General features: G+C 40.4%; 1 protein-coding gene across 4 annotated transcripts in view; it reads left to right on the top strand.

Moving 5' to 3' along the window:
• The window catches only part of RTN4IP1 (reticulon 4 interacting protein 1), a 53,195-nt gene that overhangs the window by 8,020 nt on the left and 30,549 nt on the right, over nucleotides 1–14,626 (top strand). For all 4 annotated transcript variants that reach the window (XM_072738197.1, XM_026005770.2, XM_026005769.2 and 1 more), the window contains 3 exons: nucleotides 240–308; nucleotides 1,204–1,328; nucleotides 13,054–13,102. In XM_072738197.1, the coding sequence (XP_072594298.1) occupies nucleotides 240–308; nucleotides 1,204–1,328; nucleotides 13,054–13,102 (243 nt within the window). The remainder of the gene's footprint in view (nucleotides 1–239; nucleotides 309–1,203; nucleotides 1,329–13,053; nucleotides 13,103–14,626) is intronic.

Genomic DNA, 14,626 nt, shown 5'->3' with positions numbered 1-14,626 from the left:
TACTGGTACTCTAAGTAGTCCATAAATACAGTAGGATTTAGTAGCATCTACTTCCAATGTGGTTTGACTTGATAAATCCAGAGTCATACTAAGTACCATTTTTACATTATGTGAAAATAACTCTTTTACTTGGTGTATTGCTGACTTGTGCTTTTTCACAGGGTGGGGTCTGTAATGGGAAAGCCCTCATGCTGTGCTTTGGTCAGAAAATATGTTTCTAATGAAGTTGTGTATTTCAGGTCTGGGCTGCAGTTCCTCCCTGGAAACAAGGCACCCTGTCAGAGTTCGTTGTAGTCAATGGGAATGAGGTAACTCACCAACTCCATGCTGAAATGCCATTAGAAAGGATAAACAAAGACTGACAAATATCTCTGAAATAACTGGTTGCTTTTCACATCGGGTTTGTGTTTTATGGGTAGTTTTGAAAGAGCTAAGGAGGAGAATAGGAACTTTTGAAAGAGTAAAAAAGTATTTGATGTCCTTTAGTTACACTGCCTGCCAAAGCGGTTCTTTGTCTCTTGGAGCAGGGATTTGGAGTGAGATCTAGAAACCCTGCTGTGTTTCTCAGTTTTACCCAGAAGAAGCAGTTGAAACCAAATATACTAAATGGAGCATACCGGTTAATCATCAACAGAAGCATGAGAGTATCAAGCTGTTTCAAATAACTTTAGAAACAGTCTAATCAAATACAGTCAGGTGGCCTGACAATTTGAATAGAGAGAAAGGGGTTAACATTGAGGAAATTGGCTACAGAAGGGAGGGCAGGAAGGGAAAAAGGGGTATTACTGAGATTAGAGAAAGTCTGGAAAGATTATCTTCCACTAAATGGGCGTAAAGGAAGCAGCTGATCTCAAAAACAAATTAGAATGTGTTTATGAGGGCTCAAGGTTTATTTGGATTTATTTCTGGGTATAGTCAGAACTAATAGGATTATTGAATGTGGTCTCTTTATGAAGAATTAAGCAGCTTTATCTGATAATGTAGCCTATAAAATATTACTGAACCTCGGTGAGGCAGGTTGAATCATTAGTAGGATATTCCTTCGGGATAATCCTGCAGTAGGGTATGCAGTAAACCCTGAATGTGGTGGAATGTTACAGTCTTATCTATGAAAGTAGTTGGATTCCTTTGTAGATAAATATATTTAATTGTGTATAGGTTTGTGGGTCATTGCTTATTTTTAACTGCTGTCTTCAAATTTAGGTCTCTCTCAAGCCCAAATCACTCACTCATACTCAAGCTGCCTCTTTGCCATATGTGGCTCTCACAGCCTGGTCTGCCATAAACAAGGTTGGTGGCCTGAATGACAAGAACTGTACAGGAAAACGGTAAGTATCAACTGTGGCATCTCCACCTCTCTTTTTTCCTTCTGTAAGGTCTTTCTTTGCAGTTGGTTTATGAGAAGAATATTAAAACTCTGATCATTTGCATGAACAGGGTTGTGGTAACATTTAGAACAATCTCCAAAAAAACCTGTGTCAGCTTGATTTATTTATTTTTTTTTAAGATTTAATTCTATTTGAGACTGCAGGGATGGGATGGGGCAGGGTCTGGGAGGGGCAGAGGGAGAGGGAGACAGTCTTCAAGCAGACTCCACATTGAGTGGGCAGCCTGACTTGGGGCTTGATCTTACCAGCCGGAAATCATGAGCTGAGCAGAAATCAAGAGTTGGACACTCAACCAACTGAGCCACCCAGGTGCCCTGGGTTTGTACTTTCTTAACCTTACTGTGTTGATTTTTAGCCCAAGCAAATGGGAATTTTTAAATGGAAACATGTAGGTGAATTTCAGGAGTCTGAACTTTATAAAAAAAAAAAATTTTGTATGTGAATCTCTGCAAAGAAGATCCATAGCTGGGCAGCCCCGATGGCGCAGTGGTTTAGCGCCACCTTCAGCCCAGGGTATGATCCTGGAGACCTGGGATCGAGTCCCACGTCGGGCTCCCTGCATGGAGCCTGCTTCTCCCTCTGCCTGTGTCTCTGCCTCTCTCTCTCTCTCTCTGTCTGTCTTGAATAAATAAAATCTTTTTAAAAAAAGATCCATAGCTTTGGCTAGATTCTTAAAAGATTTAAGGATTACCTTTTACCTTTTCTAAAGAATGATGTCAAAGTACTGGTGGGAGATTTTGTTTTTTTTTCCTACCTCTGCTAGGATTTGTTCTCTGACTTGCAGATTTCTCTGAAGACCAGATATAAAGAGACTGCCAAACACTGATGAATGTTCTTGAGTTCTCTTAGGCCTACTGCTTGGCATCCTTTGGGTCAATTCTTGTGCTTCAAGGCCTTTACTGTTTTAGTTAGCAACAGCACAGTGAATAGAAATGTCTTAGGTGTACTTGAGTCCATATCCAGATTCTGCTGCTTTCTAGATGGGTGGCCCACACTTCTCTGAGTTTTAATAAAGGAGATAGCACAAGTAAAAGTAGTAGCACAGGTTGTGGCTCATGGAAGGCACTCAGTAAATGGTGGCTACTGTTACTAGCAGTGAGATTATATTCCTTGTATCTTAGAGAGTTGGTGTGATAGGGAAAACTGATTTTACTTTTTGGTGAGAAAACTAGGTACTAAGAACCATTTAATGATTGTGATAAAGGAGAGAAATCTGGAGGTCAGTTTTTTAATAAATTAAAATGAGTTTTTTTGATTACTAAGGATTAGCACAGGTGAGATAACTACACTGTTGTGAAACCTTACACTTTACACTTAATGTGTTGGGTTATAAAGGCTTGGATTTAATGAAAGCTTAATAGCTGTATTTCTGAAAGCAGTGTGAAGATGATTCATCTAATGAGGTGCTACCCTTTATTGTAGAATTCAAAGCAAATATTTATTCTAAAGGTCAACCCTGTTTATTTTTTTAAGCTTTTGAAGTTACCATTTAGGTCACCTACTTTGTTTAAATTAGTCTGGCCACATAGATTTTTCTAATGGTTTGTCTTCATTAATAGCCCTGTAAAATTCAGGGTTTTTAGACCTTTATTATTATTGTAGGCTCTGCATTGACATTGATGCTTTATTGTTTTGTTTTTTCCTTAAAAATATTACACTTTCCATGCTTGCATGTGACCATACTTTGCTATGGTCAGAGAGCTCTCATTCCTTTTGCCAGTTCAGGGCTCCAGGCATGTTTGTTTTTAGTATCTAGAAGAAGCAATTTAGAAAACCACTCTAGCTGTCCTTTCTCAGGTACATGGATCTGTGCCCCTATTTTATTGTTGGCTTTGTGAGTAATTCCTTGGTACTGTGTTAGCTTCTGTTTAAGCAATGACAACTTGGATCTGGGGAAATAGAACCTGAGGTCCTACTCTCCACTCTGCTGCTGACTCATCAGGTGACCCCTTACATGCCATTTCTGGAGTCTTTGCAGTTTCCTCCAGGGTACTGAATGGAGGACAATGTAGGTTGTTAGGGGAGCTTTGAGAAGTGGAGAATTTTATACTTTATAAGTTTTATACTTTATATAGTGTATTGAGTTGGTATATTCATTGATTTAGCCACATATTAATCAAACTGGAGGGAAATTCATTATAAAGAGCCTCACTCACTCATATCCTGAATCTCCTGCATTCTCACCTGACCTGTAGGATGTCTTTGTTTCAGTTGGCAGTGAGAACTTGGCCCGTGGTGCTAGGAAATCTGTTTACTGCAGTTATACATGGATGGTAATAATGGTTTACATCTCCCAACTCCTTATTTGTGAGAATCAAATGAGAGATGTGAGCACCTTAAAATACTATAAAAAATAATTTTACATGAAGAAATTATGACTAAAGTGGGATTTTATTATATATAAACTCAGAGGTTCCAATGTCCAAAGTGGCTTTTTCCAGTTTGACTATTCATAGTGAATGGTGGAGCATATTTTGGTTTCTCTAAGCCATAATTATTCTATTAACTGTTGACATTAAGGCTTGTTTTAGTCTGCAATAAAGCCGGTCAGTGTCTGTTAACAAGGGCTAATAGTCTGTTTTCCTAACTAGTTAATTAAACAAAAAGACACAAATACCCATCAAGCACTTTGGAAGATTTTACAGGATTTCTTTATAACAGTGTTTTGAAATTAAAACAGAACTTTCTAAAATGAGGGTTCAATGTGTTTACTTTTTCTTTTTCTGTTATATAATTATATTTTTGCAATAACTGAGCATGTTAACCAAGGTGATAGTTTAATAATGTAAAAAAAAAATACTGATGTCACATAATATATCATTTTTGTTCACACTTTGATATCACTAGAAACTGTCAGATGAAATGATTTTTTCTTAGTAGCCCATCCATAGTTTCTTCATGATTTATTAGGTTGGAAAACATAGATAACCTGGGGCTCTCAAGATGATAGAAATGTTCTAAAAAGCAGTTACACCAGATATGTTTTGAAAGTGGTTTAGTCTGATGGTTATATTTATTGGTAGTGTCATGGTACATCTTGAATATTTCATGATCTACCTGAAATTCATCTTTTACTGGGAAAGTTGTACTTCACTCTGTTTGACAGAAGTATTAGAAAGTGTTAGAAATTGAACCATTCCTCTTCTACAAAATAAATTTCACTTTTAAATTGTATATACTTGAAACTCTATGCAGTGAATTTAGAAATGCTGTTTATTGTTTGTTATTTGAGATTAGGCTTTATGACAGTAAAATTGTCATATAATTGTAATTTGGGTGTCTGATTAATTGTTACAGAATTAGGCTCCAGCTTGAAACCATTGGGTTTACACCCCCCACCTCCACCCCGCCCAACCCCTGTGCTTAGACGGTAATTATAACACAGCTTCCTTCCTTCAGATGCCTTCACCCTGTTCTGTACCCCACCACCCACCTGTTTATCTGCACTCTGCTCCCACCACCTCTGTGGACCTTGGGGTTTCATTTGCACTTGACTGCGTGGTGTGGTTAGAGGGGTAAGAGGAAGAAGAAAGAAGCCCCTCAATTTGCTAGCAGGAAGAAACTCGCTTGGCTGGGAGGAAGAGGAGAGGGAGGGTGGAGGCTCTGGCCAGTGTGATGCAAATGAACCTTGTCTCTGCCTTGGGACCTATTTGTCTGGGGCCCCAGGAGGGCTCAGTTAAAGGAATAGCAGAAAACTTTGTTGGCACTTTGTGTTTTACCAGTGAGCTTTCTGGGGGGGAGCTCTGAAGCCTTGTGCTCTGCAGGGCGGGCGCTGTAACTTAGCAGCTGTCCCTCCCCCCCAGGTCATAGGTGACTAAGTGGCCAACCACGTGACCTTTTTCAGTTCTTAGCATCTACCTCTCTGAAGTATATGGCACCGCCGACTGCTTCCTTAAGACTCATATTTTCCATGGTTTCAGGATACTAGACTCCTTTAGTTTTCCTGCCTTTTTGGCCATCTCTTGTAATCTTCAGAGGATCCTCTCTTTCTCCAGCCTTGAACTGTTGCCGTGGCCCCAGGGTCCACTCCGTCACGGCTCTCGGTCTCCCAGAGGTCTCTTAGCTGCTCCCAGCTTCTGTGCCTGTTCTGGTAGCTTGCAGATCTGTTTCTCACCCTAGCCTCTCTGCTGAGTTTCAGTCAGTAGTCCCCTTCGAGTTTTAAGCTCAACTGGTGCCAGACAAGATGGGCTGACCGCCACCCTCAGTCCTCTGGATTGCTAACATCCACTAACTGGCACTCCCCTTAAGCCAAAACCAGATACTGTTTCCAAACTCTGCTCCCCCTCCACAGCACAACTCATTGTTGGTGTCACAGGAAATTTAGGATGGTTGTCAAACCAGGGAAAATGTCTTCCACGTTTCCTTTAACGTGGGGGCTGTAAGATCTCAAGGCATTTCAAGTTTTCTTATGCAGTGAATAGGCCTAAAATACTTACGCATTTTAATCAACCCTCCTTCACTAGTTTGTTGATGTCTTCCCAGTGGTGGTATCAAATGACAAAACTAATACAAGGTAATAATGTGTCTATCCTTGACTCAAGGGAAAAACAATGCACAGATTGTGGAGCACAGTGCCTCAAGCAGGGGAGCACTCTTCCTGAGGGATTTGGGCAAGAGTGAGTTTTATGGAGCATTAGAAGAGGCAGCACGGAAATGGCATGATTACCTAGGAGGTCAGTGGTTTCCTTATAAGGCTAGCAGGGCCTGTTTGCTATGTTAAGGTAAGCTAGCCAAGCTGAGTTAGAGGGTTGTGATTGGTGTTAGATTTCCTTGACAGCGATGCATTCTTTGTAGTGCGGACTGACTTAGGTTTAGATTTATGACATGGGCCTGGCCACTGGGGTAGCCTCCATTTTGTGGGTCCTGTTACACGAATTAACTTTACTAGTGTGGCGTATTGTAAGTTTTTACAGGTCTCGTAATTGGAAGAATTTTCATGGACAAGCTTCTGGTTTTGTATATCTCAAACTTGTTTAACCATTTTTCTCCTTTGCTATTTGCATAATCTAGTGCTAGGAACCATGATACTTAGCCATCTCACAATAAAACAATAATTTCCTGATGCCTAGTGTCATTTTGGTGGGAAGTAGGAATATTCCTGGAAGGCATTCTTAAGCCAGGGTTGCCTGCAAGAACTTTACTCAAAGGACTATGAACCACATCAGTATTTTCCGCTAAACCCAAAGCAAATGTGTTTCCAAATCTGCTTCCCTTCAACCAAATCTGGTGTTACTTGTCACAAGAGGAAGCATAATGGAGGGTGTAGAAATGGAAAGAGACAGAAATTTTAACTGATTGTCGTTAATGGAGGAAGAAAAGTCATTTTCCCTCTACCATTCTGAATTCTCTGCTGAGACTTCTGTAATAAAAGATTAACAAGAGAAAAACAGGAGTTTTTTTTTAAATTTTTTTAATTTTTATTTATTTATGATAGTCACAGAGAGAGAGAGAGGCAGAGACACAGGCAGAGGGAGAAGCAGGCTCCATGCACCGGGAGCCTGATGTGGGATTCGATCCCGGGTCTCCAGGATCGCGCCCTAGGCCAAAGGCAAGCGCCAAACCACTGCGCCACCCAGGGATCCCCGAAAAACAGGAGTTTATTAACATGTATACCTCATGTACATGAGCTACCAGGGGAAAACAAGACACTCAAACGGGTAGCTTCCAATTCAGGCTAAAATACTGTCTTTAGCTAAAGACAGAAGAGAGGAACATGTAGGGGAGGCCAGTTGTGAAGAAGTTACCAGGAAAAGCAAAGTAAAAGTTGTTATACAGATTTCACTGGGTGCCTTTTCCAGTGATAATCCCTGGAGGTAACTTTAGAACCTTAACCTTTGTCTTTCATGATAGCCAGGAGAGGAGGTGCACCTTTATAAATTTATGTCCTGCTTTTAGGCTAATAGAGGAAGGGCAGAGTTTTCTTATATCTGCTGCTTCTTAACTGCCTTCAGCTCAAAATAATCCTTATGCCGAAGTGGTATATTTTGGGGCGGCATATTTTGCCATCCTTCATTAGCATATCTTTTGCAAATTTTACAGAAATCTATGTCCACACAAATATTTTGCTGTGGCTTTTCTCAGGGCCTTGTGTAAGTTAAAGGGCTTGGATCTTAAACTTCATTGGCCGTGTAGGGAAGGAAATATGGTTTCCCCCTATTCTTCCAAGTTCTTGCCTGGAACCCTAGTAACAAAAGACCGATTAAAAAGGGAAAAGCACACAAATTTATCTAATGTAAGTTTTATGTGACCTGAGACCTTCATAACGAAATGAAGATCTGAAGAAGTGATTAAACCCGAGTGTTTTTTAGGCTAGTTTGATAAAGAGTGAAGAGTCTTTTAAAAAAAAAAAAAAGTGCTAGATTAGAAGGTATGAGCTGAGTATAGTTAACTGGGAAATTTAACAAGGCCTATTCATTTGGATTCCTTGCTGTATCCTCTGTCTTGGAGATAAGGATGTCCCTGTCCTCCAGGTATAGGAGCACACTTCTCATATGAGGATCTTATGACCTGCCTCAGGGGAGAAGGTCAGGGAGTCCTTCCTATACCTACTGCTTCTCAACTGCCTTTACCTTAAAAGATTAAGTATGCCAAGGTGTTTTGAGGTGCGTTATCCTGAACCCCGTCAGCTCCGTGGTAAATCTTTCTCTGCCTGTGTTCCTTCTGCCCCTTATCCATCCTAGGGTTGCCATCATAAACACTCCTTCCTCCTGTCCTCCTTTCTTCTCTCTGTTCTACAGAAGATTGAAGGAACTGGCGATTTGGTATGGTTCCCACTGCCTGTCCTTTTAGGGAAATGCATTCCCAGTACTCCTGGTTAAAATTCTGAGTTTCATTTCCCACGGAATCATTGTTACACTGTGTATGAGGTTCTTGGTCCATTATGGGTTAACTAAACCTTAATAAATGGCTACCCTGGGCACTGAGCCAACATATATAAATAGCTTTGTTTTCATGGGAAAATGTGTTTAAAGTTCCAAACAACTAATTCACACATGAACTCTTCTGCAAATTGGGGGATGTCTACATGAATTACGGAGGCTTAGAAGGGGACACACCAATCCGGCTATCTCGGCCAAGTGTGGTTGATTTGTTTTGTAGTTCTATTCTACTTGTTCAGATTAAGTTTCTCACTTTAGGGAGTAAACTTAGCATATTATGTTATATTTTACTCTCTTTCACCACCTCCCCCCCCCTTCCCCCCCCCCCCCCCCCCCCAGATTTTAAAGTAGTATGAGAAATAAAAAAAAGAAATTAGGTGTTTTCAGCATCATCCTTAGGTTTTAAAGACTATTTCTAAAGAGCCATATTTAACTCATCTTTCTTTCTGAGCCATTAGGACTTTAAATAGAGGGCAATCTAATCTTGAGATGTGGCTTTTTTCCTCCCACGAGTACGTGGTCTGGGGGAATCCTGAAGGTCCTATAGTTTTATGTTAGAAAGATGGGGAAAGCAAATATAAACCTTAAATAAGATTGAAAATGCCAACTTTTCCTTTTCACTGACTCCTAGGGTGATCATCATTTCACAGGAGATGAAAATGAGGCCTGCAGATTTGTTAGTGAGAGAGTTGGGACTAGAACCCAGGTATCTAGATCCCCAGCCCTGGCATTCCACTTTTCTGGGGCTAGGCCAGGATATACAAATTTGAAAGATTATTCCTTACTTCTGGATCTCAGCCTATTTTGTAGTATGTTTCCTGTATTTTTTTATTCACAAGGCAGTCAGGGTTGATGCCTTGCTTCTTAAGGCTGGAATACTGAAAATGTGATTGTAGAGGGACTTAGGTACCCAGATATGGGATTAAAAGTGACTTAGTCATGGAAAAGAAGCCACCGCTGACTTAGTACCTTAGTTTAGGCAGAATTGAGAGATTGGACAGTGACAGAGAAAATCAGATTGTAAGGCTTCAGAATGCATATGCAGTGTCAATTCATACTTTCTTCCATATTTTTAATATCTGCCACAGTGTGAATCTCATGGCCTTCAAAAAGAGCTTCGCATGTGAATTTAGGAAGTAAGGGAGGAACATGATTAAAAATCTTAGCAATTTTGAATTGTAGTACTTTTTCCAAATAGAGTATTTCCTGGGTACTTGTTCTATACAATAAGCAATATTCTTCACTCTAGCAAATAGACTTCTGCTTCAGTGAAGCTTGAATATACAGTGTGACCATTATAGCAAGCTGGGTAGAAAGCCTTTCCACTCTAGAGCACTTCAGTGGAGGGCCACTGGGGGTAAGCAACAGCAGCTATTTTCCCTTTGTGTCGGAAGTGCTTTGAAGAGTACAAGAATAGTTAGTTCAGCCACGGGACTTCAAACCACGGAGGACTAACCGACCTATTGCTGGCTTGAAAATTCATTTTGCCTGCTGTCCTTTTTTGGGGGACTTTCTTTGAAGAAAAGTGCGGGCTCTAGTTGAATCTGCACAAAACATGGAGCTAGCAGGACCTGAGAATGACGAGTCTCCAGGTCTTTATGGGCTGGCTGACTGTATGCTGTACTTCAATGGGCTTGCCCCTCGCCTGTTTTGCACTTGGGGCACCATCAAGTGGCAACATCAGGAACTGAAGCTGCCTCTGTAGAACCACTCCCTCTTCTGCCCAGCGCTGCTGTGTAACATTTTTGCTTTATTATTTGGGGGAATAAGGCTGCTTTGGATCAAGAGTTATGGGGAAATGATGAACTGACAATAATAAGGTTGGAGATGTGTCTGGCAGTTGGATCCTTAAGCAGCCATTATATCAGGTATCCTTTTAATCCAGCCTTACCAGGGAGAAAAGTAGAAATGAATTTCAGGCTTTTTTCCCACAAATAGCTAGGTGATTCCCTCACTTGAGGTAGTAGCAGTTATCTTGACTGCAGGATATAATGATTCAGATGATTTTTAAAGTCAGAAGACATCCACCATCTGCTATATCCAGGGTAATATGCCCAATGCTGGGCATAATGTGAGGTCTCTGCCCTTGAAGGCTTCCAGAATGGCTTGGGAAGCAAGTGTATGGTGAAAGTTAACAACGCGGCTAATGCCACATGGCATTGATTCCCAGTTTGGCACTCTCTTAGGGGTGTTGTGCAGGAAAGCTGGAGTTGGGTTTCAAGGGCAGGCAGTGAAGTTATCTGAGGTCTGAGCCATTGTGTACAGGACTTGGGCTGAGATGGAGAGTTCTGTTCAGGAAATGGTGAGAAGTCAAGTTGAGCTAAAGAGTAGATTGTGAAGGATCTAAATGAGTGTTTGACTTGCTACATTTCTGTAAATAGGAATGGGCCAGAGTGAAAGAGTAGAATATTTCGTGGATAAATTAAATTTTTAAAGATTTTGTTTATTGGAGGAGGGTGTGGGGAGAGAGAGAGAGAGAAAGAGAGAAAGAAGAGGGGAGGGAGCATGAATAGGGGAAGGGGCAAAGGCAGAGGGAGAAACAGATGCCCTGCTCAGCATGGAGCCCAGTGCAGCTCAGGTCCATCATGACCTGAGCTGATGACAGACACTTAACTGACTGAGCCACCCAGGTGTTCCTGGAAGACTTAATTTTTGGATATATCTGTGAGGCAGTTTTCATGCTTCCTACCTCCACCTCCCTCACCCCCCATTTAGTAAGCACTTGAGCTATTACTGTATGAATTGATGGATTTTCTTTTTATCTTTATTTTTTAAAGGTTTTATTTGAGAGCAAGGGAGCACAAGCAGGAGGAGGGGCAGAGGGAGAAGCAGACTCCCCATTGAGAAGGGACCCCCAACATGGCATGATCCCAGGGCCTGGGATTACAACTTGTGCCAGAGGCAGAGGCTGTAACCTACTGAGCCCCCCAGGTGCCCCAAATCGAAGGATTTTTAGAGGAGTTCATCTTTAAATTTTTCCCTCATTCTCTGCAATTTACAATTCTTCAAAAATTAAAAGTAATTTTTCTGGAAGGAACACAATTTACAAGAAGACCTGTTTTAATTACGTTTAGTGGTATTAATTTCAAAGGGAATAATAGCTGGCTCAGATTTTAGCAGTAACTTTTAAGATGTAAAGGGTGACAAATCTTCTGTGATTTGGGTAAGAGAAAAAAACACAAAATGAAACTAGGGTTAAGATTGTAGACAAAATGCATGTCCTGAGGTTCTGTGCACTGGCTAGAGATAGGTGACAAAATCTTCTGCACTTTTCTAGTCCCCAAATTAAAGAGGGACCCACAAATTTGGTGAAACTGGAGCGGAGAGAGAGAGGAAGTAATTTTGGGCTGGGACCGAGATGGTGGGAACCCAGGACTGGCGTGTTAAGGGTGGTAGGAGAGGCATGGAATCCAAACCCCCAAAATAGTAAAACGATGTAGGATGTTAGATGGTATAGTGGCAATAAAATGGAACATAAGGTAAGATGGGGAGTGCAGACAGGGTGAGGAAGAGAGCCTTGAGGATATTCGAGGAATAGCAAATCAGACAAAAGAAATCTCTGAAGAGTACTGCAGTGGAAGACTTGTCTGGCACATTCAGGAGCAGCAGGGAGGCCAGTGTGGCTGGAGTGGAGTGAGGTACAGAGTTGAGGAGATAGGGGCAAAGAGAGAGGGAAGAGGGACCCACAACCAGCAGTTATGAAGTTTATAGTGACATAAATAGAAGTTCAGCTACTCCCAGCATGTAGGCTTTAGAAAAATGTTTTTCTGTGCATACTCATAAAACGAATGAAGAATTATCTCAACAGTATCTCCTTAGCTAATGTGGTGTCAAACGCTTTTGATAACGTCCCTCATTCTAGGCTGGTAGCATAACACCAAAGTGCAGTTCAGTACAAATTATTTTTTAGGGACCTGAAACTGCAGTTCAAATAGGCAATTCTCTGGTGCTCTGGCTCTGTTCAATAAGGAAATGTAAGCATGTGTAAAGTAGTGATTCTTGACTAGTGATTCTCTTTTGGGTCACATATTTCTTTGGGAAAATTAGTCTGGATCCCTCTCCTCCCCAGTGCATGCCTGTAGAATCACACCAAATTTTGCATGTTATTAGAATTAGTTCAAATTAGTTCACAATTTCAGAGGGTTCACACCTCTATGTGAACTCATCCATAAACTCCAAGCTGAATACCCTTGGTCTAGAGGAACAAGAAGGCTGCAGTAAGCATAGATAGAAAAACCTGGAGCCCAACATTATTTGTACTGAGAGGACAGATTCATCTGCTTTAACAGGAAGCCAAATTGAGGATAAGATTGATTTCCATTTATGAAAGTAGATGCGCCTGTTGGGACAGGTTTGAACAAAAGACATTTATTCCACTTTGTCAGGAATGTGGTTGGGAATATGATTTTTCTTAGAGAGCTACTGAATCTACTGTAACACGCTAAAAAGGATCCCAAAGCTCCCTCCTATAAAGAAAGCTATGGTAATTTTAGTCTGGAAAAATTGTGAGGCAGATGTTACCAAGAACCGTCTGAGTGACTTAAAAAAAAAATGCAATATGTTGGTATTTTTGGTATTTGGTATTCTTGGTAAAGAGTTCATAGAATGTTTAAGCATTTATAGATTCTTGGAGAACTTAAAATCCTTGTGTAATCTTAGGAAGTGAATGATTATTTGCTTTTGGGATCATGTATCTTTGAACCACTTCATGGTGAAAACCTCTTGTTTATTTATCCAGTTACGTTGACTTAATATTTTCATTGATTGTGGTTTCTTTTGCATTGCAGTGTTTTAATCTTGGGTGCTTCAGGCGGAGTTGGTACTTTTGCCATACAGGTAAGACAGTTTTTTTTAAATCTGGGATTAGAAAGATGATTCCCATGAATTTATAAATTAACATATTATAAATTATTTTTTCATAATAGTTGAGAGGAAGGTAGACTCAGTAAATTCATCATAATTTCAGCTTGTTCTTCTTTTTTACTTTTTTATTCATGAGAGATGCAGAGAGAGAGAGAGGCAGAGACACAGGCAGAGAGAGAAGCAAGCTCCATGCAGGGAGCCTGATACGGGACTTAATCCTGGGACCCCAGGGTCACAACCTGAGCCAAAGGCAGACGGTCAACCACTGAGCCACCTATGTGCTCCTCAGCTTGTTCTTCTAAGAAGAAATTTCCTAATGTGGAAGAAAGCATCAACTTTTCTAGGAGTTTAATATATGACTTAGTTTGTGGTTATCCTCTATAGCAACTATAGGAAAACTTTTAGGGAGGAAGGCTAGGGGTAGTGCAGGCAGATAGAAATTTGTAATTTGGTAGAAATGGATAAGTTGTTTCTAGAATGTATATAGACATGCAGTGGTCAAAATCCTATAAAGATGGCAGTATTCCCCCAAAGTGATCTACAGATTCAGTGCAATCCTATCAATGAGAACTGCCTGTTTTGCCTAAATGAACAAGCTGATCCTAAAATGTATATGGAATTGCAAGAGACCCAAATTGACGGTCTTTAAAAAGGACAAAGTTGGAGGATGCACATTTCTCAATCTTAAAACAATACAAAACTATAGTAACCAAAACAATGTGATACTGGCATAAAGATAAACATACAGATCAGTGAAATAGAATTGAGCATCTAGAAATAAAACCATACACCTGTGGCCAATTGAATTTTGACTAGGAAGGCAAGACCATTAAACATGGAAAAGAGTAGTCTTTTTAATATAAGTAATGGTGCTGAAACAGCTAGATATCCACATGCAAAAGAATGAAGTTGGCCCCCTACTTCATGTCATATGTGAAAACTAAATCACCCTGGGTAGAGCTAAAACTATTAAACTTTTAGAAGAAAAGAAGAGTAAATCTTCATGACTTTGGATTTGGCAACAGAGTTTTAGGTATGACACCCAAAACACAACCGAAGTAAAATAACAACGACAACAAAAACCAACAAATTGGACTTCTGAAAATTAAAAGCTTTTGTACATCAAGAGACCCCATTAAAAAAGGAAAAAGACAAAACAGGGGGCAAATATTTGCAAATCAATTCTCTAATAAGGGTATAATATCCAGAAAATGTAAGAATTCTTAGAATTTAACAAAAGACAACCCAATTAAAAATTTACCCAAGGACATGAATAGACTGTTTTTCCCAGAGAAAATATACAAATGGATAATAAGCCCATGGAAAGATATCCAGCATCATTAGTCATTAGGGAAATACAAATTGAAACCATGGTAAGAGATCACTTCACACCGACTAAAATGGCTATTTAAAAAAAAAAACGGAGACACCTGGGTGGCTTGGGGGTTGAGCATCTGCCTTCGGCTTAGGCGTGATCCTGGAGTTCCAGGATTGAGT

This window comes from Vulpes vulpes, chromosome 1 (assembly GCF_048418805.1).
Source record: "Vulpes vulpes isolate BD-2025 chromosome 1, VulVul3, whole genome shotgun sequence".
Taxonomy (NCBI): Eukaryota; Metazoa; Chordata; class Mammalia; order Carnivora; family Canidae; genus Vulpes; species Vulpes vulpes.
Note: the sequence above shows the minus strand (reverse complement) of the source record. Positions and strands in the feature narration are given on the sequence as shown.